At 47.9% G+C, this 23,325-nt stretch overlaps 6 protein-coding genes across 8 annotated transcripts in view; 2 read left to right on the top strand and 4 right to left on the bottom strand.

Moving 5' to 3' along the window:
• Window positions 1-361: 361 nt before the first annotated feature.
• Window positions 362-1,744, bottom strand: LOC142903972 (complement C1q and tumor necrosis factor-related protein 9B-like). 2 transcript variants are annotated; one of them, XM_076049886.1, is made up of 3 exons: window positions 1,593-1,744; window positions 1,236-1,297; window positions 362-911 (listed from the first exon to the last, which is right to left on the bottom strand). In XM_076049886.1, the coding sequence occupies exons 2-3, from the start codon at window positions 1,273-1,275 to the stop codon at window positions 517-519; spliced, it is 435 nt and encodes a 144-aa protein (XP_075906001.1). In that variant the 5' UTR covers window positions 1,276-1,297; window positions 1,593-1,744; the 3' UTR covers window positions 362-516. The 2 variants fall into 2 exon arrangements, with proteins under 2 accessions (XP_075906001.1, XP_075906000.1); XM_076049885.1 differs by having other exon boundaries at window positions 1,236-1,305; window positions 1,593-1,741.
• A 1,310-nt stretch (window positions 1,745-3,054) lies between these two features.
• On the bottom strand, window positions 3,055-4,084 carry LOC142903916 (complement C1q and tumor necrosis factor-related protein 9-like). The gene is made up of 2 exons (XM_076049812.1): window positions 3,972-4,084; window positions 3,055-3,519 (listed from the first exon to the last, which is right to left on the bottom strand). The coding sequence occupies exons 1-2, from the start codon at window positions 3,994-3,996 to the stop codon at window positions 3,110-3,112; spliced, it is 435 nt and encodes a 144-aa protein (XP_075905927.1). The 5' UTR covers window positions 3,997-4,084; the 3' UTR covers window positions 3,055-3,109.
• A 913-nt stretch (window positions 4,085-4,997) lies between these two features.
• LOC142903904 (complement C1q and tumor necrosis factor-related protein 9B-like) lies at window positions 4,998-6,715 on the bottom strand. Its single transcript, XM_076049797.1, has 4 exons — window positions 6,547-6,715; window positions 6,400-6,454; window positions 6,088-6,150; window positions 4,998-5,693 (listed from the first exon to the last, which is right to left on the bottom strand). Exons 1-4 carry the CDS (start codon window positions 6,649-6,651, stop codon window positions 5,296-5,298), a joined length of 621 nt encoding a protein of 206 aa, XP_075905912.1. The 5' UTR covers window positions 6,652-6,715; the 3' UTR covers window positions 4,998-5,295.
• Window positions 6,716-7,968: 1,253 nt separating this feature from the next.
• Window positions 7,969-12,823, top strand: lbhl (LBH regulator of WNT signaling pathway, like). Its single transcript, XM_076049935.1, has 4 exons — window positions 7,969-8,094; window positions 10,725-10,803; window positions 11,135-11,447; window positions 12,691-12,823. Exons 1-4 carry the CDS (start codon window positions 8,039-8,041, stop codon window positions 12,759-12,761), a joined length of 519 nt encoding a protein of 172 aa, XP_075906050.1. The 5' UTR covers window positions 7,969-8,038; the 3' UTR covers window positions 12,762-12,823.
• A 2,223-nt stretch (window positions 12,824-15,046) lies between these two features.
• Window positions 15,047-16,854, top strand: c5ar1 (complement C5a receptor 1). Its single transcript, XM_076049998.1, has one exon. The coding sequence runs from the start codon at window positions 15,062-15,064 to the stop codon at window positions 16,115-16,117; it is 1,056 nt and encodes a 351-aa protein (XP_075906113.1). The 5' UTR covers window positions 15,047-15,061; the 3' UTR covers window positions 16,118-16,854.
• Window positions 16,855-17,964: 1,110 nt separating this feature from the next.
• dact3b (dishevelled-binding antagonist of beta-catenin 3b) overlaps window positions 17,965-23,325 on the bottom strand; it is an 11,608-nt gene continuing 6,247 nt past the window's right edge. For both annotated transcript variants that reach the window (XM_076049997.1, XM_076049996.1), the window contains exons 2-4: window positions 20,987-21,122; window positions 20,369-20,470; window positions 17,965-20,074 (exon numbers count right to left, since the gene is read on the bottom strand). In XM_076049997.1, the coding sequence (XP_075906112.1) occupies window positions 18,348-20,074; window positions 20,369-20,470; window positions 20,987-21,122 (1,965 nt within the window). In that variant the 3' untranslated portion in view covers window positions 17,965-18,347. The remainder of the gene's footprint in view (window positions 20,075-20,368; window positions 20,471-20,986; window positions 21,123-23,325) is intronic.

Here is a 23,325-nt window from a genome sequence, read left to right as displayed (position 1 = left end):
AAATCACACAAATCCGTGGTGGAATATTGATTAGCTAAGGGTATGCATTACAACCACCTAAAGAAGGAAGGTGAGCACTGCAGTACAGGTTAAACAGGTAATCGCTGCTGTGTGAGGTACTTGCAAGTAGCCATTAAATATGGTGCTTGTGCAGTAGCATTAAACATATGGGGAGTTAAATGAAAATGGGAAACTATGTTGTTTGTTTAACAAGGGTTCTCAACAAAGAAACAAACACTGAATAAATCTGGCAGTTGAATCGACCATTTGAATTTCAAACAAACAAATATGATGCTCGGTAGAAAGGACACATTCAGCTGATCTAACTAGAGAAACATGGACAAAAATCGGCTGAAGCCAATGGAATTGATCTTTTATTACCAGTAACAGGGTCACACAAACACACTCTTGTCGCTCGCTGATGCGCTGGAATCTGGCAACTAAAAAACACTTCAGTATAACCAGAACGCACGTTTTAAACTCGCACCAATCTGCACCAGCCTGATGCCACGGAGGTCAACCCAGTCGGACCCCTGTGAAGACGGTGTCGTTGTCCAGAGTGGCGAAGACGTCGTTCCTCCCGGGGCCCCACACGTCCACCCACACCCGGTCTTCTGCGGAGAGCTGCACCACACAGCTGATGCTGGCCATTTGGCTGCATTTGTCAGGCAGCGTGGTGTGATACATCGACACCAACTTCGTTTCGTTCTTGACGATGGCGCACTGTGCACGCCCGTATGTGGACGCGTGCAGGGCGAAGTGGTAGAAGCCCTCTTGGGAGCAGGTGAAGATGCCTGTTTCATTGTTGTAACCGCCTCCCTCGTTGAGCATCACGGTGGAGAACTTGAGGACCCCGGCAGAACAGGGGTAGCTGTCGCTCATGGCCAGCTTGGCTGTGAAGGCCACAGTGCCTGAATGAAACAGAAAAGCACATTTTTTTTAAAAAAAGTTAGAGGACGGCGAGAGCAGGGGCTTGATGTTTCTATTATCTTTATCACTTAATTGAAACATTCTATGAAGTTTAAGGCTGTTTTTTTTTTTTTAAATGCATTTTAAGTAATACAATAAAATTTAAATGAATAAATAATCTTAACTTCATAATTTCATTTTGATGCAAATCTCAATGAGAAAAAAAGTCTGTCTAACAATGTTTTGCACATAGCAGATATTATTATAAAAACAAAGCACACTGACAATGTGGGGACTAGAAATGGATCCAGTTTGTCTTTCTGTACCTGTGGAGAAGTTGTCTCCTCTAGGTGGTTGGTTAGCCATGGGTGGAATCTCTGACGTTCTGCTGCTCTTCTGGTGAAAGGATAAACGACGAGGAAACACGAGTAGTATGTGCAAAAGTTTTAATGACTTATCAGAGTCTGCACTTATCTACCAAGTGCACAATATCTCACATTTGTCTCCAGGCTGTAGATTTTTATTAAAGTAAAATTTAACCTCAAGGTTATAAAGTGCAATTATTTTTTTATAAAACATTAGCACGTTGCCAGTATCACTTAAACCTCAGTTCAATTTCTCAAAAATAGCAGAATAGGCAAATTGAAAGAAGTTGAAAGAAGGCGAGTTGAAAGAAGTCTTACCTGTGAGTGGGGAGCTCTGCAACTGCTTGCAGAGGAATTTTACAACTGGCAAGTAGACAAACAGGCCAAGGTTGTCAGTCTGAATTTGTTGTTTCGCCCTCTCACTGTTTAGCCCTCCCAATAGGCTTGCCTGGAAGGACACAATGTGATGACTCGTGTTTGTCTTTGTTTTTGTTTTTTTATGTAACCCGAAATTACCGCAGGTCATTAATCTGAAAACATAACAAATGGGTAACCTAAAACAGTATTATTTGATTTTATTAGTAGCAGAGCTGGCACAAAATAGTCACATAGACTACATTCCCCATAATGCTTTGCGTTAAAACAGCTTGCTCACTACCGCCCCCTAAAAGTCGCTGCAAAACAGCCTGCGCTCGCTGAATGACCGCAGATGTTTCCCACAAGATACGTTGAAAACAAAACAAAAGCAAATGCTACGTAACATCGACATCGTCGCAGGAGTTGAATTCACTGTCTACCACGCTACTGTCATCAGTTTCCCGAGTGTGGCCACTCACGGCTCTCACTGCTAGCAGAAAGCTAGACAGCATCCACCTTAAAGCTGAAAGTCCCTGATACAACTCACACCGACACAGCTCGTCGACAAATACATCACTAACAAATAATTTAAACGGTGTTAGCAGGCTGTTAGCAGTAAGCAGTTGTTGCATACCAACGGGTTGTGTGCTCCTGGCAATGGTCCTCTCAAAGTAATGACCCTTCCCCCTTGAGTAAAGTTTACGTGCAGTTACCAGATATATTCCAGAAACCACTTGTTCCCATTTGAAATTAATTTTGGACTTGTTAAATCCCAAACAGTTTTTAAAAGTGACCTAAATTTCTTGACATTTGTCAAACATTAAAATAAACACGCAATGACTAATCTTTCAATACATTTCCTGAAATAAATCAAATCAAAACAACAACAAAAAACAAATGAAAAAAAAAAGAATCAGTGGCATTTTAATTAGCACATTTTGAGTTCCATCAAGGCTTGCGACTCAGATTTAAGGACACAACCTTCGTGCAGATGGGCGAGACAGGTGAGACTTTCTCAGATAATCTCTTAGCTTTCTCCTTAGAATGCAACAAAGAACAAAAACCCTGATGATAATGAAAAAAAAATTTTTTGTCCTACAGCTGAAGTCTGCATCATTATAAAGTGCTGAAATTCTTCTTATTTTTTTTTAATACATACATCAACACTCCAAACAGGTTCAGCAGCTTAAACCCAAAAAAACATCTCTGCTCCAGATTCTTCTCATTCTCATCACTCAAGTTGCTGGTGTGGGACAGACGGTGGATAATTACACACCTGGACAAGTTGTAGGATGTAAAAAAAAACCCTGGAACTCAGTGAGAGTCAAGGGTGCTGAGAAGAGCTTCTTTGCACAATGTCTCTGGTTTGAAAGATGCCTGCAGCAACCTCATTTAATACAAAATAAAAAAAGGTGGACGCCGCTCAAGTTGATCAATCTTTGCTTTTTTATTTCACTTTATTTCACACGACAAGAGCTTCAGCCTAAACAAAACCCCGTGAAGATTGTGTCGTTGTCCTCCGTTGCAAAGATGTCGTGTCGGCCCTCGCCCCACAGATTCACCCACACTTGGTCTTGTTGGAACAACCGGACGAGGCCGCTGACGCTGGCCACGTGGCTGCTGTTGTAGCTCAGCACATCCGGCTGGTTGACGTGATTCAGCGACACCACCTTCTCCCCGTTCTTCAATATCGCACACTGTCCGCGTCCGTACACAGTCACGCTCACCACAAAGTGGTAGAGTCCCGCCGCAGGGCAGGTGAACACGCCTGTGTCGGGGTCGTAACCTCCCCCCTGGTTAAGCGACACATCGGCGAACTTTAGGACTCGGTCGTGTTTTTGGCGGCTGTCGTCGATTCTCAGCTTGGCTGTGAAGGCCACAGGTCTGCCTGGTGGGGAGGAAGGAGAGTTCAGTATGGAAGGGTCACCTTGCATTGAAGGGTTGTAGATGTAATGTGGCAAATCAGGTACCAGGTTGGTGCTTCGCTAAAGCCATAAAGCCAAATCAACGTTAACGTGTTAATGTCTTCTTCATTTTCAAGCTGAAGCAAACATCAGCGTCTTGGCAGCATTCTATCTTATGGGTCACTTTCAAGGACCTTCATCACCAGACAAATATATCAAAATGAAATAAAATGCATATCCAATAATACACAATAATCAGGTTCGCCTCAAACAACTCATGTCTTCACGTATTCCACCTCTGGATATTTTCAAAATAAAAGAAGTAAATCCCCTAAGGATTACTCACAACGATTCCAGATGGATTTAAGACAAAGGTATTTGTGACATGGAGATTGATGTAAAGTGAAGATGTTTGTTAAATATTAGAGGCATTTACCTGTAGCTGAGTTCTGATTGGACATGACTGAAGACAGAGGCTGGAAGCTCTGAAAGAAGATGAAATGGGAGAAAATGCGGATATAAAACTGAAAAAAGATGAGACATGAACAAATATTTTGTTGTAAAAACAGATTCAACTGGATCAACTGAAAACACAACAGAGCTTCGAGGATTTAATGGAAACTTTCCTTTTTGCTCCCTACGCATTTTTTCTAGCAAAATAAAAACCTGGAGCTGAAGATGTTTATTGAAAATATTTTTGTGAAGAATTGGCTTTTGCAATTCAGAATAAACCAAGTGAGAAATAGTAACTCAGAGATCCTCACCTGCCGCCGCCTGCAGAAGAGTGCAGGGTTAGTTTTTTCCCCCCAGTCCAAGCTGCAACACGGACACGAGGGAAGCTTGTTTATCTGGTTCGTCACTGCTGTTGATGTAACGCCGATGTCAAAGCAGGTCGGCCATAAAAAAAAAGGTGTAACAGCACAGCCCAGAGTTGCAACAAGAAGAAAGAAGTTACGGCAAACATGGAATCAGGTCACTGATGTCACATGACTGACAGGTTAATTGGCAAGAGGCCGTTTGTCAAGATTCTTTGAATTCTACTTAAATCACTGGCGTGCCCTTGTTTGACTTCATAGTCAATGAGGGCAAACACGTTAAATTCCACCGTTTTGGTCCAGAACCTGTGCTGCCTGTTGTAATCAGAGAGTGCAAAACACAACAACAACAACGATAACAAAGTGTTTCTTGAGTTAGGAAGAGTTGAGACATGAAAGCAGTCAAACTGTCAATCAGACACAAACTGGTGACATAACTGTGGAGGTTTATAGATGTTTCACATCTTGTCTCATAAGCATGCTGGCAAATGGTCCTATTTTTAAAACAGGTTCTGTCAAGGAGAGCGTGAGAAGTGTTGAGATAAAAGGTCACCATGAAAACAAACATTTAAAAATCACTAAGAAATGATTCAAAATAAGTGGAAATTGTGACGGCAACAGTCATTTTTATTATATCTAGTCAAATTTCTGTATTTTTGTTTGAAACAAAGTCAGTGCGAGTGTTTGAATAACAAATTAAGATAAAATGAAATATAAAGAATCTGCTGTGAATCACGTGGCAAAACAGTACATTGTGTAGCAAAATAAAATAAAATCCTGTCGTGCCACAAATAAAAACAAACACACCTCAATTCCTTTCATCCTTTTATTATATTCCGCTGCGATCAAAAAACAAAGTGCAAAAATACAAAGGCAGCAACAGCGGGACATGCAACTTTACACAAGTCATAAATAGTTCAGACGCCTGTTTCCTCATCTTCTCCATCAGCCCAGGAGAAATCCGACGAAGACGGTGTCGCTGTCCTCGGTGGCGATGATCTCATGGCGGCCGTGGCCCCACAGGTTGACCCACACTCGGTCGCCGGCGTCCAGCGCCGCCGTGCTGCTGATGCTGGCCACCTGGCTGCAGCCGTTGGGCAGACTGGTGTGATAGAGGGAGGCCAGGCTCTCACCGTTCCTGTAGAGGGCGCACTGGGCGCGGCCGTTGAGCGACATGTGCACGGTGAAGTGGTAGAGGCCGGCCAGCGGGCAGGTGAAGATGCCCAGCTGCTGGTCGTAGGCGTCGCCCTCGTTGAGCAGCACGTGGGTCAGCTTCAGGACTCCCAAGTGGTAGGGGGTGGTGTGGGCCGGGTCCAGCTTGGCCGTGAAGGCCACCACCCTCCCTGTGGTTCAAGTGAGATAACCTCCTTCACAAGAATAAGACACGTGCTACAGATATTGATGAGAGGGATGGGACTTCTTTATTGTCGTCATGCAAGTCTCTCGGCTTTCACGCAGCAAGAAAATATAGAGAAAATAGAAAAAATAGTTTGTTTTTTAAGAAAAATATAGCACACATGAATAAGCTGAAAAAAACCCACCTCTATGTTTATAGAAATAAATTAAATAATTCACAGTTAAATAATTGATAAGAATTGAGTGATTCTGACTTCCGATTCCGTCATTGACTCACAGGGTGAAAGGAGGGGAAAGTCCAAATGAGGACCTCCTCTCCAAAAAAAGAGCTTGTTCTCGATTCCCATCGCCAGATACTGACTACTTCCCCCGGTGACTTACTTGGTGATGGGTTGTCAGGAACAACATTCTTCCATTCTTTTGGATCTTCTGGAGTCGGTTCGCCTGAAAACAGGAAATCAAATACCACACATGAGCGACTCAGGGTTGTGCACAGTGTTTTCTTTGCAGAATTAGATTTTAGACAATTGAGGTTTTGCAAAATGTTCGCCTGAAAATACATTATTGTGCTTGCATGTTTTTGCTACTTTGATTACTCATTTAATGCATTCAAAAAAGATAAAAAAAACCAACTATTTATACACCTTTAACACTTCAACATGCAGTGACAAGAGAAGAGTTAAAGTGCCTCACCGGACTTGGCCTCCCGGCTGCACGGACAGCCCATGGCTGCAGCTCCAGCTCCCACCTGAAGATGGACAGGTGCGTTACAGCAGAACTGGCTGGAAATGCTCGCAAGGCCAAAGGCTGAGAGAAGGTAGTAGGCAAAACGTCTCTTACCTGCTGCCGGCTGAGAATCATGTGTTTGCCGTTGCCGCCCGACGGAGCAGTGGAGGTGAGGCAGAAAAGGGGGGGTCGGGGGTGGGTGGTTTGACTGGTTTGCATGCCGCCGCTGCAGCAGCCAATCAGAGATGCTGCACTGCATTCTTCCGTTGATGGGCTTCGCCAGCCACTGCTGCGACCAGCCTAGCCACTATCTGCTGACCTCTGACCTCTGGCATCAACAAGACATTTTGACCCCAGAAGTGATGACGTCTTGTCCAACCAGGAGTGTAAGACCATATATAACCTGCTTGTCAGGTTGATATATATGATTATAAATGTATATATATATGTATAAAAATATACATATATATGCATATGTATATATATATATATATATGTATACAGTATATATATGTATACATACATGTGTGTACATAGATACATAGCATATGAATTGCTGCTATGTGATTGGCTGATTAGATATTTGCCCGCTGTGCAGATGAACAGGTCTAGCAGACCCTGGTATGCGAGCTGTGATTTTCTCTATTCTCTTTTCAATTCACACTGTGAGGTCCTGGTCTGCCAGCCACATGCAGCAGCTCCACGGCGTGCAGAAGCTTCTACTCCTCCTCCTCTTCCTCCTCCACCTCCTCCTCCTCCTCTTACTCTACCTTGTTCCATTTATAACCTGGTGATTTAGCCGACTGAGGGGATTACACCGTGCAGTTAGCAGCACTTCTGTCTGTTTAGCAATAGTTGGAGCCGGTTATATATCCGTCTAACCCTCCCGCCCCCCTGCCCCGCCCCTCCCCACCCTGAGCCCTTGATCCCTGGGCTAATTCCATGAATCGTCCAAATCTAAATCCACCAGCGGAGGAGCTGCACACATGGTTGGGAACCAGACAAAAAAAAAAAAAAAAAAAAGGGTGGTGGGGGGAAAAGTGCAAAACTCCCAATCACAGGGCCTTTAATGATTCAAGCAGCAGATGCTGTGTGCAACCACTCTGACCTTGTATGTGTTTGTGTGTCTGTGTGTGTGTCTCTGTGTGCCCACATTAGGGATGAAGCCATTTGCCAAGTCATCAGAAGGGACGTTCAGGCTCGGCTGACGTCACCCGTCCAGCCTCTGTAATCGAAAGAGACGCTAATCCTGCTCCTCTCCAAAGCCTGGCAGCGGGGACGAAGGGGCGGGGACGGCGAGGGACAGTGACGGGGGCACGAGGCGGGAAGCCACAGGCGGCGGAAAAAAAGGGGACACATGCAGGTTTGGAGTCGGGCCTGACAGCAGGCAGAAGAGCCGCCCTGAGCAGCAGCAGAGCAACACCGACCGGACTCCGTGTCCCGATACGCCCCCCAACCCCCATAAACCCTCCACTTCCTATACCTCCACCAAGGCTTCGCCCTGGAGGCCCGAAGCCTCTCAGAGGGCTCTGCGGAGGGCGACCGCTGCGGGAGGTGCTCACCTCCTCCTCCTGCAGTCCCTCTGGTGGCGCCGCTGCCCGGCTTCATGACGGTGACGCTGTGCCACGATGGGGACGACGTCTGTCCCGCCGCCTGTGAGGGGTAAGAAGCGGCTGACGTGAGAGTGTGTGTATGGTGCCTGTGTTTGTGAGTGAGAGTGTGTGTGAGCTTGCCAGAGTCACCTTTAAGTCAGGGCGGTAGAGGTGGAGAAAATAGAACATACAACAGCCTCAGCTGAGTAAGCCTCTGAATTCAGGACTTTAGCTGAAGTCTTGAAATATTATTCAATTTATTTAAAAAGAGATTAATTGGAAAAAAAAAATCTGACTTTAACATTGATATAAGAGCTGCTCTGGAAATTTAAGATTACATTTTGATGGTAAATATTACTACTAGAAAAGACCTGCCCTAATTTTTGCCCTCTGAAGGACTAACGAGATAATAAATGATTAGTGGATTGTCCCGCACAGGGCTCAGGCTATTAAACTCTTACTTTCAGTCCGTGCACGGGATTAAACAGGCACGGACTCAGATGGAAGCAGGACAAATGTGCACAACAAACAGGAGATACACACACATGGCAATTGCAGTGTTTTGTGTTAGAACAGGAAACTCCAGCATGATCATCCAGCTATCTTCCACTTCACCAGCTAATGAGTCAGTGTGTGGTGGTGCAAACTCATAATGATGTATGAATGTAAACAGTGTGAAGTTAAGGCAGCCATTGCATTTACCGAGTATAAAATGTAAAACCGCAGAGTGATTTTGAAAATTCGGCCAAACCAGGCAAATTCAACGGGAGGACAGCAAACACAGCGCTCTACGCTAGCAGTGAGTGATTGTTGACGGTGGCGAAACATGCAGGTGTTAGCAGAGTGTGTATATGAGGGGGATTACACGGAGGTTAAGCCTCTTCATCATAATAACCACTGAAAGTTTCCATCCCAGGTGGCTCGCAAACGGCTTAGCGTGACACACTTGTTGGCGGCACAATATCAGAAATTGAATTGTCTGCCAGTGCAAACTGACAAGTGGGTCAAAAACGATAGTGTCCAGCTGATCCTATTTGGAAGGGGAACAGGCCGTCCCCATTTTAACGGTTGTGCAAACTGGCTTACTGCGTCTTTGTTTGATTTCACAAAGCACTTTTAAGGCGCGACCATTGGAACGTTCAATCACAAACTGTGGCTTCTAAGACAAGATGAAAACATCTATGGCTGGCTAGCAGGCTCGCTGGGCTGCAGCTTTGAACGACAGCATGAACAAATGATAGCGTATGAGTATACGAATAATTAGTTGCATCTATGGGGAAAGACTGATCATTTAAATGAAATTGAAAAAGTAAGGGAAACCCCTTACTTTTTTAATCAACCACGCTCCAAAACTTCAACTGGAAAGTATTTCTCACAGCTTTTTGCAACGTTAGCTTCTTGCCAATAGAGACGTTAGCTAGTTGTGGAAAGTGTTTGCTGGGCATTTGAGACCTCTTTCACTCCTTGTTTGGGGCTTTTTCTGCCTTACAGTTATCGCTGATTCTACATGATCTAAAGACACAATGAACTAGAGAAATTAAGAGTAACAAACAATATTACTTTCTGGGGATTTTCAGAAATGGAAAACTGACTATAACTGTAATCTAATCAGACACAGCCTTTAAAGTTAAAACTTTCCTCTGTCTTGAAAATTACTACAGCATTGCTCACAAGATATCACTCTTCCAGGAAGATGTTTAAATGCAACTTCAGTCTGACAGTGTTGCTATTAGCTAACACCAGAATGGGTTAGGGTTAGGGTTAGGGGGCGGTGAGATTAGATCTGTTTTTCAGCTGAAATTTCATTAAAGAGTCAGTGAGATTTAACAGATTGTGTCACTATGCCAGGGCGTCCTAGTGACAACATACCAAACATATTTGGTTCTCAGGGGAGGCAGGAGAGAGCGATGAAAAGAGGATTCGGGCGGATCCTTGGCCTGCCTTAATCCCCTCCTCCTGGCCTTCTAGAGACTATAAACAGATTGAATAGGGAAGTGGATGCAATCTAATGCACACAGCTGGTTTAAAGAGACAATTTCACAACAGTGGATACCAGAACTGTGCTATTTTGCGTACTTAAAAATAAAGTGCAGAGGCAGATAAAAAAGACATTGCTTTCACCAACTTCGCACCTTTCAAAGTTAATAGGATTTTTTATTTTTATGAGAGCCGAAGAAAAACTGTTCCAATCTGGACATGAGCGTCAGATGACGTAATCCATTTATCAAAACCATGTATTACGAGTTGGGTTGTCTACTAATCCCACACGCACGCGCGCACACACACACACACACACACACACACACACACACACGAACACACACATGAACACACACTACTCACTGTCAGAAAGAAAATCTGTGACCTACGAGGATGTCACATACATGTTTCCCTCGTGTACAGCCTCACAGATCGGGTCATCATTTCATGGAAAACTGGATAGCGTGACTCCAATGATGTGAATGCAATCCAATTAAACTGCAGAAAGTTGTCAACAAATGTGGCCCTCAAGAGGTGGTGAAAACTTCTTTTCGTCTCTGGTTGTTGTGGATGACTGGGTGCATTTCAAAGTCAAGCAAATTGCGCATTTACTTTTTTTGGTCGGCCAGGGTTGCGACTGGTCCACGGATCGATGAGTAGCATTAAAGCAGGCGATTCATGCTTGGCTCCGGGTCACCGAGTCTCTGTTTCGTCCTGCAGAGTGACGGACGAGATGGGCGGCCAAAGTCTGCTGGGCTGCAGGGACGAGCAGAGGAAGGAGCAGCGGTTACCATTCCAGGTACAAGTGACACAGGAGTTGCAGATAGAGAGGCGACTTCCTTACCACAGACAGACTGCCGGGTGACACACTGCTTTTTTTTTTTTTTATCTCCACCACCATGAGAATGCAGTATCAATGAATCATGGGTTCAATGAGTGCTTTGAGTGCCTAGAAAAGCGCTTTATCCATCCACCCATCCATTTTCAATACCCGCTTTCTCCTGCACCATGGTTGCAGGGTTCTGTTGAAGCCTATCCAAACTGTCATAGGGCACAGTTCGTCACAGGCAATATGAATGCAATACATTATCATTTTATTATTATTATTGTTGTTATGTCACCCTCCCTAGATCTTCCCCGACCCCGTGGAGGTGGTCCTGAGCACTGAGGCCACTCTCAGCAGTCTGGGCCACGAGCACGAGAAGGAGCGCCTGCCCTCCATCGTGGTGGAGCCCACAGAGGTGAGCGAGGTGGAGAGCGGCGAGCTGCGCTGGCCCCCCGACAACGTGGACCTGGACGAGGACGAGGAGGACCTGTTCCTGGAGCAGTGCATCCCGCCGGCCAACATCGCAGACTGGGGCGAGGAGGACGAGGAGGACGAAGAGGAGGAGGAGGAAGGGACGTCGGTTCTGCTGAACCAGCAGCAGGGTCTGACGCTCATCGGTGAGTATTCACGATTCACTGTGCCAGGATAAAAGAGTTGAGTCAGTGTTTCCGTGACATGACCACTTCCTCTAAATGTTGGGGTTGTTGACTTCCTCGCGCAAGATCCTCCAGCTGCGAAGTCTCCGTCTCACGGCAACCTCGTTCAAAAGTTAGGGGTCACTGAGTGACTTCTGCATTAAATTCCATTACAACCAGTTGAATGAAATAATGATCTTCAATGTTTTGTCATCATTATGAGTGCAAATCAAAAATCAGTCAAGCAGAGAATTCCAAGTGTGCGAAAAGTTTTTAAAAATGTTGACTTTATGCAATTTTAAAGCATTTAACTTCTTTAACGATGACCGCATGTTGCACACTTGATATTCATTCTCTAAAATCACATTTAATTAGACATTGAAGGCAACTAGTGTCAAAGCCATATATACGTTCAGCACATCTTCAACGATTTTCGTGCACTAGTAATGTTTCCTAGAGCATGGAGTTGCAGTGGAGTTCAATGCATAAATGGGTTTTGAACAGTTGTGTATATTTCATTTCATTCATCCATCTTCTATAGCCGCTTATTCCTATTCAGGGTCACGGGGGTCTGCTGGAGCCTATCCCAGCTGTCTTAGGGCGAAGGCAGGGTGGTGTGTATTTCCATATCTAAAAATATCACAGTGGATCAGCAAACACGGTCAGCACTTCTGATTTGCTGTTGTTCCTCTAATTTTGGAAAGTTTCTCAACAGCTGCGTGACCAAAACTTCTGGGGAGTATGTCAGCATCCATTTAGAAACCTTGCTACTGACAGTGAAGTGAAGTGAAAGCTGCAAATCAAAGTGTCTTCCACCTTTAGACGCCGCCTGCGATTGATGCACAGCAACAACACGTGGTTGTGCCGTCGGTACATTCCAGCAACATGTTTGGAGGTCTGACTGTGTTGTTGTTGCGATGCGGCGAAACATTTGTCGCGTGCGTCCCAGTTGGCATCCAGACGACACTTTGCCAGGAGCCAAACACTGCAGAAATCAGCCCTTTGTGATGTCACAACGGGCACTGACACCTCTTTTGGGGTTAGTGACCGTAACTCCAGCCAGCCAGGTGTTAGCTCCACCCTCTGACCCCCCCCCCCCCTCGCTCACCCACCCATCTTGTGGTGACGGCAGACAGTGTTGTGGATGAGGAACCTTGCGAGGCAGCGGCATAAACAATCAAGCACTTTGCGCTAGTGGTTGAAGACTTCCTCTTCCTCCCTGCAGACCTCCAGTCGGACGCCTTCAGAGACGACACGCCGACGCTCCCGCCCAGCAGCGCCCCGGCCCTCAACTGAAGCCGCCCGACCTCTGGGAGGAAGTATGGCAACACAACAGTCCGGAGTTTGACAACGAGCGAGAGCAAGAGAGGGGAGAACATAACTGTCACACCAGCGGGGAAACACATTGTGTTGAGCCCATTGTGCTGATCGGACACGGACACACACACACACACACACCTTCATACCTGAATGAGGACAAAAAGACACACACACACACACACACACACACCTTCACAAGACACGGTTACCTAAATGAGGACAGAAAGACACACACACACACACACACACACACACACACACACACACACACACACAGTCATGTTGCAATTCCAGAAATTAGGTAACTCTGTGTTTTCTGTCTTTTTTTTTCTTCTTTTTTTTATAAAAAAAGTATTCTTGAAAAACCTTTGCTGATGTTGTGACACCGTGTTTCCTCTCCCTGTCGTTTTGTTTTTAGGAGGTCAAGTGACATGATAGAGCCAATCAGAACGTCCCTCCATGGGAACAAACTTTGTATAGTTGGGGATTCGTTCATTTTCCGTCCGGGCTTTTAAAATCTGTCTCGTAGCTCATATTTTCGCAACCCCCCCCCCGCACACAGATGGATTATGGGAATTTTACGCGGCCGTACATCGGGTAGAAACAGTTTTTTTCTCACAGTGCTGCCGACTGAGCTGCTGACTCTGCATCTTTGTCTACGCGGATGACGTAGACAACATTGCGTCGATTCATCTGAGTGAATGAAGCAGAAATTTCACAAGGGCGTGAGTAACAGCGAGGGGTGGTGGAGGTGGTGGGGGTGGTGGTGGTGGTGGTGAGTAATCATGAATCCACCAAAGGTAAATCACTGCTCGCCACCGACGCAGGATCGGCCAGTTCAGACGCCATGAAATCCAGCTGCTCGCGCCACATCGAGGTTTCGTCATGTGATCAAACCTGACATTGGGCCGTTTTCGAGAAACCAGTACGCAATGTCTGTCTCACTGTAAAAACACATCTGAATTTGAGAATAAAGTATTGTTTAAAAAAAACAGGTGTGCGTTTCTCCTGGAAAATTAATCATATTTTCAAACGTGTCTCACCTCCCGTCAGGATTTTACTGAGTTCTCATCCATCTATCCATCCATCCATCCACAATCCATCCATCATCCATCCATCCATCCATCTATCCATCATCCATCCATCCATCATCCACCATCCACCATCAACTTTGTCTCCATCCTAAAATGGAAAACTCAGCTCTAAACTGTAATTATACTGCTACAACAATCATATTATACATAGATATTACATATATGTATGCATATTATATATGTTGATATAATCATGTTAAAATCAATTATTTTGACAATTACTGATGACAGTGACGGACAAAATCGCACTGCCCCATTTGATTTTTCACACGAGGGACCTTTTTCTTAAAAAAAAAAAGAAAAAAAAAAGGAAATATATTGTGCAAGAGTGTGCGAGGATGTGTGATTGGAGGGCGGTGCATGCACGTCTCTGTGTTAAAAGCTGCCAAACTGAAGAGGGTCAGCAGAGTTTCTGCTCACAGCGTGGATGCAACATTGATGCAAAGGTGAGTCAAGAAATCTTCATAAAATAATTTTAACTCTCTACGGGAGTGTACATGTAAATATGTATGTAGGTGTATGTATGTGTATGTATATATACACACACATATATACAGTACGTACACATATATATGTACACATACATATGTATATCCACATTATGGATTGTTCTTTTTTCTAATTAATATTTGGTGATTCTGCAACATGGTTCACTTATTTGTCTTATTTCTAATTTACTGTTCCCTTGCATGGTGATTAATTTGGATGAGTCATCAGTAATATAAAAGCAAAGGAAAAAAAAACAACTAAGCAAAACTAAAACTCACTGTTGATATTAACTTGAATCCTGGACTCCCCCACACACTAATCAACGAATTATCGCTCTGTGATTATATTATGTGGAACTCAAAAATGTTGCATTTGACATGCAGCAGTTAATATGGGAATTAATTTTTATAAAAATCATATTTTTTAGTTATTATATTCATATATTGAGTACCTGGTATTTCAGCTTGTCGTTTTGACTTTTTGTCTTTTCTTTTGCTGCCCCCCCCCCCATTGATATTTACATTTTGCAGAACTTTTGTTAAACTTTTGTTAAAGATTAAAATAAACACACCTTTGACAAAAAGATTTTTTTTGATGTCAAAACTCATTTGAAAGATAAATCAAAAAAGTGTAATATAAAATCTAATTGTTTTAATGCTTTGAGCTCTTTCCCACCTACAGTTTGAGGCAACAATGGACTACATGGATTATGAAAATCTCGACCTGTACAGCCTGAACGAGTCGTACCTCAACTACAGTATACCTGACATCCCTGACATCTCGGCCCCCGAGATCCAACCCTTGCAGATCGCGACGCTGGTCTTCTACGGCCTGGTGGTCCTGCTGGGCGTTCCCGGGAACGCCGTGGTGGTCTGGGTGACGGGCTTCTGCATGCAGCGCTCCGTCACCTCCCTCTGGTTCCTCAACCTGGCCCTGGCCGACCTGCTCTGCTGCCTCTCGCTGCCCCTGCTCATGGTCCCGCTGGCCTACGATGACCACTGGCACTTTGGGCCGCTGGCCTGCACGATGGTCAAGAGCCTCTTCTACCTGGTGATGCTCTGCAGCGTCCTGCAGCTGGCGATCATCAGCGTGGACCGCTGGCTGATGGTGAGCCGGCCCGTCTGGTGCCAGAACAATCGGCGGCCGCGGCAGGGCGCCCTGGGCTGCGTCCTGGTCTGGTGCCTGGCTCTGCTCGGGAGCATCCCCCAGTTCATCTACACCAAGGAGATCCAAGCCGGCGACAGCAAGCGGGAGTGCGTGGCGGTGCACACGTGGCTCAGCGCCTGGCTCATCACCGTCTACCGCTTCCTGGTGGGCTTCCTGCTCCCCTTCCTGGTCATCGTCGTCTGCCACTGGGTCGTGTACCGCAAGGCGGCGGCGGGTGGCGGGCAGCTCACCCGCTCCCGCTCCAACAAGACCCGCCGGGTCATCGGAGCCGTGATTCTGAGCTTCTTCCTCTGCTGGCTGCCGCTGCACGTGACGGATTTCCTCTACCTAGTGATACCCCCGCTTTCGCAGCACAGACCCAAGCTCTACCTGGCTAACGCGCTGGCGCTGAGCCTGGCCTACTTCAACAGCTGCCTCAACCCGCTGCTCTACGTGTGCCTGGGCCGCGGCTTCAAGGACAGCATGAGCCGGTCGCTGCGAAGCATGCTGCACTTCATCAGCGAGGAGCCGGCGGCCAGGGTCAGCATCACCAACAACGACACCAAGAGCACCAGCAACGGGAAGGAAATGACAAAAATCTGAACTCTTGTTATCAGCTACCGCCCACACACACACACACACACACACACACACACACACACACACACACACACACACACACACACACACACACACACAGACAGCGAGTGATAGTGTGTTAGTTTTGCAGAGGTAATTTTGTTGTAAACGTCACCCAGAGCGACTGTTTGTTGTTTGTGAAAAACAGGAAGTTTTTTAGAAATTTCAAAACTCTCTTTGCATTAGTTCACGCAACTACATCGCTACCTCTTCCGCTTTCTTTTTTTGTTGCCCTGAAATGTACATGTTGTGACAGACTGGACTTGTCGCAGTGTTTTTCTCTGAAACGGACAGCAACCACGGTCAGAATCTGTGACTCACACTCACGTCTGGTCTTCTTGATGTGGGAAAGATCTTAGGGAGGTGTGAGATTGTCCTAAAGCAAATTTCAAGCATTTCCCACAGTGCATTCTGGGTCTGTGACCTGCGAAGGTGAGGGCAGTGTTTCCACATCTGAAAGACTATTTGAGAAATACTCTGAACAGAAATAAAGTAAACATTTGCCTTTCTTTTTGGGTGAAGAGGTAGAAAAATTCTTCTTCCTCATCATAGTTCCTTCAGATTATATTTGTCTTTGTAATGGACTTGAAAAGTTATTTGAATTATTGTAATGAGGTAATTTTTTTTTTAACCATATTCATCAAAATGTTGTTGTTTTTTATAGTACACTGAATAAACAATATTGGTTTCTTGAATAAAAACTATGTGATCCAAAAGACAACACTGACACAGTCTGACAGTTAAAACGGACCGTCTGAGGGAAGTCACGTCGGGTCGCCCTAAATCCATCCCGCGATAGGACATAGTCGCAGTACATGTAGTTGAACACTTGAGGGAGCTAAACTCACACTCCACCACCCAAGTGCAGAACAATAGTGATCTTGTAGTGTTTTCAATCTTCATCCCACCGCTTCAGTGTCAAAGATTTAAGTGGAGAAAAGAGAAGAGAGGCGAGAAAGCACAGACAAGTCTTACCTGGACTCCTCTGCACCTCTGAGAACAAAAACCAGAGCAGGACAGCGTGTTAGAGTAGCAAAGTGATAAGCCCCAAAAAAATTGCCTTTATTTTTTTTTTTTCCAAACTACATTCATCCAAAAACAAGGCCACGTGATGGTATGTACAACACATACATATTTACAGAGGACCTTTTTTTCTTTTTCTTTTCCTTTTTGCGAATGGACGCCCTATATGTGCATGCATGCATGTATCCCGCTCCCCCTTTCAGTGGCCTCTTGCTAAATCCTGACTCACAGACATCTGTTTATACTATTGGAGCCTGAGGCTGCTGGCAGGAGAAGAGAGGTGAGGGGCTGCTCGCTGCAGTCCGACCCGGCACAGACAGGGATTCGCCGCGTAGGGATCTGCAGTCAGCCCGAAGGAATTCCAAACTGCGAGGAAAAGCAAAAGCAAACTCGCTCCGAAGTACAGATTCTCGCCTCAGCAGACGAGAAGCTGCATCCTTTTCTTTTCAGGAAATTTTTACGCGCTGAAAGTGCGAGAAAATGGAGGCGGTTCGACCCAAATGTTTCATTAATCAGCTCAAGTTCACAATAAGTAAGAACACAAAGGATCCATATCAATAAATAAAAAAGTCAGTCTCGGAAAAGAAATAAAGAAAAAATTAAAAATGAGGCGTTCCTTTTGTCCTCCCTCCATTAGTCACAAAATACAAGAAACGAGCTGGAAAAAACCTCAGGAATTCTCAGACCAATAAAAAAAAAGAAGCATTCCTCTGATAAGCCATAAGGAGCAACACAAACATTGCAGCCTTCAGCTGCGTCTCGGAGACTCAAAGTTTGGTCAACTTGAGTAATGTAGGAAATATTTATTTATTCACTCATTCATTTTTTTGGGTGGCGGGGGAGAGAGTGATTAATCAACTCGCTGGGCCTCTACAGACAAAGGAAAACAAATGCAGCAAATTCAGCGGCGTCGCCGCCCGTCGTCCGAACTTCGCGTTGCAAAAAATGATGGCGAGCTGGAACAGGAAAGGAGCCATTAGTCTGGTGTCTAATGGTGGTCAGCGGCCGGATAAATGCAACCATGCACACACACAGACGACGCCTGGCTGACACTCTGGGATTAGTGCTAGCTCGCTAGCGTCTCACCGCTCCTGCTGCTAACAGAAGAAGCCAGACGGGAAAAGAGCGTGAAGAAGCTGAGAACATCGTCTCTCAGAGTCCCACCTGCTCCTCACACGGTGGTCATGACCTTCAGGGAGCCCGAGCGGAAGCGCAGGATCTTCTTCTTGAGAGCGTGCGAGGCCTTGATCTTGACGAAGGCCTTGGGCTGAGCGGGGTTGTGCGCCGTGGCGGCCCCGGCGGCAGCGGCGCTGGCGGAGGCAGAGGCGGAGGCGGAGGAGGAGGAGGCGGCGGAGGCGGCGGAGGCGGTCTGCGGCGACGGCGAGGAGGACGAGGAGGTGGAGACAAGACGCGGCGGCAGCTGCTGCGGCCACACCAGCCCGCCGCTCTCGTCCGAGTCGCTGGACAGCGAGCTGGAGGCTGGAGAGTAAACCTCGCTCATGCTGGACTCGGACTCAGCCGCCGCCGCGCCGCAACCACCGCCGCCACCGCCGCCGCCGTAGCCCTCCTCCTCCTGGCACAGTGGCGCCCTCAGCTGGTAGTCCGGGTGCCGGCGCTGGCCGTGCTGCTGCTGCTGCTGCTGGTGGTTCTGATGGTGGTGATGGTGATGGTGGTGCTGGTAGTAGTTCTGGGTCTGGTTCTGGGAGCAGGAGTGGGCGTGGCGAGCCTTGCGGTGGGGCCGGCGGTGGGCGGGGCCGGCCGGCGCCTCGCCCTCGTCCTGGCTCAGCTCCAGGTTGGAGCACCAGCGCCGGCCCTCGCCGTGGGCCGGGTGCTGCCCGGCGGTCGGACCCTGGTTCTGGCCGGGGTCGGCCCGGCCCTGGTGCCTCTCGGTTGTGCTGTAGCGGCGCTCCGGCAGGACCCGCTGGCCCAGCAGGCTGTTCTCCGACTGGGAGCGGCCGGCCCTGCCGCCGCCACCGCCACCACCACCACCACTGCCACCACTGCCACCGCCGGACCTCTTGGCCCGCTGCCGCTCGTGGCCGTGGTTCCTCTTGGAGCCTCTGGACTTGGTGGGCGGGTGGTCGGGCGAGGCGGGCGTGCGGCCGTGCTTGGGCTGCTCCGCGTTGTAGTGGCGGGGGGAGCGCACGGGGGCGTGGCAGCCCTGGACGGGGACGTACTGGGCGCTGACCAGGCTGTGCTTGCCGTGAGGTGGCGGCGGCGGCGGCAGCGGGAGGAAGTAGTGCTGGGAGGGGGAGGCGGAGGAGGAGCAGGGGGGCGGCGGGAGCACCGGCGGCAGCGGCTGGGGGGCCTCCAGGGGGAGCGGGGGTGACGACAGCCTCTCGGTCAGGGAGTGCGGCCTGGGCGGGGCGTAGGCCAGCGCCAGGTAGCAGTCCTCCTCCAGGGGGAGGGGGGGCGCCCCACCCTCCAGGAGGTCGCGACCCCAGCCCAGGGACTGGGGGTTGGGCGGGAGGTCGAGCTGCGGCAGCACGTGGGACTCGGGGGCTCGTTGCTCGGCGCTCAGCGAGGGGGTCCTCCTGTGGGCGGGGCCGTGGCCCGGGGGGGCAGGGCAGGCGTAGGCGGCCGGCTCCGGGTGCAGGGAGGTGCGGGGCTGGCACGGCCGCGGCGCCAGCATGTGGCGCTGGATGAGGCTCAGGATGTATCCCTCCACCCGGACCACCTGCTGGTAGTCCTCCTCGCTGAGCCGGAGCTCTGCAGGCGGCGGCTGCTGCTGCTGCTGCTGCTGCTGCTGCTGATGATGATGCTGCTGCCAGGCCTGCTCCCACTGCCAGGAGTCCACGGGCGCTCCCTCCTCAGCGATGCCCTCTAGAGGCGGGTACGGAACGGAGAAGGAGCGAGGCAGCGTGCCGTGCAGGACCGGCTCCCCGTTGAGGAGTTCACCTGCGAGATGAGACGATAGATAGACAGACAGACAGACAGTCAGACAGACAGTCAGTCAGTCAGACAGATAGTCAGACAGACAGACAGTCAGTCAGTCAGTCAGTCAGTCAGACAGTCAGACAGTCAGACAGACAGTCAGACAGACAGTCAGTCAGTCAGTAAGTCAGACAGACAGACAGACAGACAGACAGACAGACAGATAAGTACTTTATTCAACCCAAATGAGGCAGTTAGTTACTACTGACTGTTGACTGACTGACTGCTGATAAGGCAGAAGCCTCCACCTCAACTCACCCACAGATTTGGGCCTGTCGCTGCTGGGAGCCCAGACGGGACTCGTCTCCGTGGGCTCAGATCTTCCTCTGGGCGACTGACCCTCGCTGGGCTCAAAGAAACCTGGAGGGAGGAAAGAAAGAAAGAAAGGAAGAGACCACAAAGGAGTGACGAGTGGCTCATTCATCCACCGTTCCGTCAGTCTAAAAATATGCACGATGCACTCCAGATGCAGGCCAGCGTCGGACCACATTTCACAAACAGGCCCAAATTGCCAGTAACTGGAGCGTGAAGCAATAATATGGGCAGATGAAAGACTACAAAAGTCAGAAGTGGACCGGGTTCTCTAAACATCTTCCAGTGATGCGCTCAGAGAGCACGAACCATATAGAAGAACTCTGAGCTAATGTTCAGGAAAACATCAGATTTAGCCCTGTGTTTACAGCCTCCTGTTCCAACTGAGACATGTTTGGAAGATATGCAGACCCTTTGTGATGTCACAGAGGGCCCTGGCGATGCCTGTTCTAACCCAGGCTCTCCTTCAAAGTGACGCAGACAAAACAAGCACAAACTTTTCTCACTTCTGTCGGGTTCAGAGAAGCAGATTTACAAGTTCTGCGCGGCTGTTGGAGATGTTACCTGAACTGGGTCGGCTGTCGCTGGCGTCCCCCGGCGCTCCGTCGTAGGCGCCAGGGTCGTCGGCGTCGACCCTCAGCTCGCCCACCTGCTGCTCCAGCGCCTGCATCAGTCCCCATGGCGAACTCTGGAGGGCGCTCTGAAAAACACAGACACGCAGATCTGTCTTGAGGAGTTGGTCCTTTGTCCACACACACACACACACACACACACACACACACACACACACACACACACACACACACACACACACACACACACACACACACACACACACAGTACAAACAGCGCCTGCTGATTGATGGTGGCAGCGGCCGACACACAAACGCGGAAACACGGCTGACAAACGTTTCTTCAGCTTCACAACCTTCTCTGGTGCAGCGCTCACATAATTGACACCTGCGAGAACAGATGAGCAAATGTTTACGTTTATAAAGGGGGTGTGGGGGGTGTGGGGGGGTATCGTAGCTTAGCGACTCCCGGCCTCACCAAGACAGCCACGCTGACGCACCAGAGACAGAAGTTTTACTGTGGTGAAAGATTCCCACATTGAGGAAGGCGGAGATAAATGATGGCCTGAATGCGTAGAAACACACACACACGCACAAGAACCCACACAAGCCAGATGTGGATTCCTCCTCATTAGCGACAGAAAGTGGAACGTGGCCGTGGCAGGTCAGCGCGGCGAGCAGCGGCGGCCCATCCATATCTGTCAGCCTCTTGCGTAAGCAAACTGAGAGGGCTGGCGGTGAGTCGCAACATGAATAATTCAAGGTTCCGTGAAGGGCAGGGGGCCGTTCTGTCCTCTCAGCGTGTCCGCGTGCGTGCGTGTGTGTATGTGCGTGCATGCGTCAGAAGAAGCCTTGTGCAACTTGCACACATACATGTACTGTCTGTATAAATAGAAGTGGTCGTTCATACTGTGCCTTTACAGCCCAACTACTTTTTACACTCCGTGTAAACACGAACTGTACCTCTGCATCGGAAATTTTATACTGATGACACTGAAGCAACACACCCAGACAACTGTGGTTTGGACGTGGTCTACCCCTGAGTGTTTACAGTTCAGTGGCCTCATCTTTCACCCAGAAGCCTGCTGACACTGCTAACGTGGCAGTAGAAGAAGAAGAAGAAGAAGAAGAAGAAGAAGATTGCTGGTTGGCTGTTTGGTTAGTGAAACTAGCATAGCCAAACTAATTTGCAGTTGAAAACGAAGAATTACAGAGATGTAGGTGGTCTGCTTGGTTGTGTTGACACAATGAATGAATGTGTAGGCTGCGTTGGGGCTCCTCACCGAGTCATCGCCGAAAAAGCCCGGCCCGCACCAGATACCCTGCTGTGATTGGCTAGCGTGACCCTCGTCCTGCAGACTTGCGGTCCCAAAACATCGGCTAACAAGAGAATTCTGACAAGCTAAATGGACATATCGCCACCTTGTGGAAGGAGTCGTACATGTTTCAGTCATCACACCATCACCTCACGTATGCAGGAAACTTTACTACTTTACTGTACTTTTTTAGTTTAAATGTCTTGGAAGTGACACACACACACACACACACACACACACACACACACACACACACACACACTGGACACACCAGCCTGCCAGATAGTTTTCCTCGGTCTGTTGCCCAACAGTATCATTCGACACGTCCTAACGTTGTCAGACACGATGGTCCACGTGGTTTCACACCAAACACACACAGACACACACCCACACGCACACTGATACACACACACATACACACACACACACACTGTTGACACTCAGGCCTCATTAGCAGTCCTCATGACCAGCAGGCTGGTGACAGGAGGGCGACAGATTCTTTTTTTAACCTCACTGCAACAACAGACTTCCTGTCACGTCTGCACCTGATGAGACCAAACTATGAGTACATGTGTATGTCCACAATTTACATTCAGTTTAATTTTAAATGCAGAGGGGTTTTGTATCTTTTACATTCTGTCAATCTATATATATATGTATTACTTATTTAAGTGGGCTGGATTTCTATTAAAAAACACAACTTGCATGTCTACTTTTATTTATTTTCTATTTTTGGGATTTTCTTATTTTCTGTGTGAAACCCAAGAAACTCCTCAAAATTTCATTGCGATTGCATAGTGACAAGATCTCGAATATTACCGCCTCCACATGGGGACAGTGGTCAGTCTCACACCAGGGAAGAAAATTAGGTCTGATTCTGGCGCCACCATGAGGCAGATATCAATGCTGAGCGCCTGTGAATTGATACAATGTGGCCGCCTGCATCGCTGCAGTCATTTGTCCATGTTGTCGTTTTCACCCCCCCCCCACTACCGCTCATTGAAAAAAAGAAATA

Source organism: Nelusetta ayraudi, unplaced genomic scaffold, assembly GCF_046127955.1.
Source record: "Nelusetta ayraudi isolate G7.1 ecotype Tasmania unplaced genomic scaffold, CSIRO-AGI_Nayr_v1 ptg000120l, whole genome shotgun sequence".
NCBI classification, from domain to species: domain Eukaryota; kingdom Metazoa; phylum Chordata; class Actinopteri; order Tetraodontiformes; family Monacanthidae; genus Nelusetta; species Nelusetta ayraudi.
Note: the sequence above shows the minus strand (reverse complement) of the source record. Positions and strands in the feature narration are given on the sequence as shown.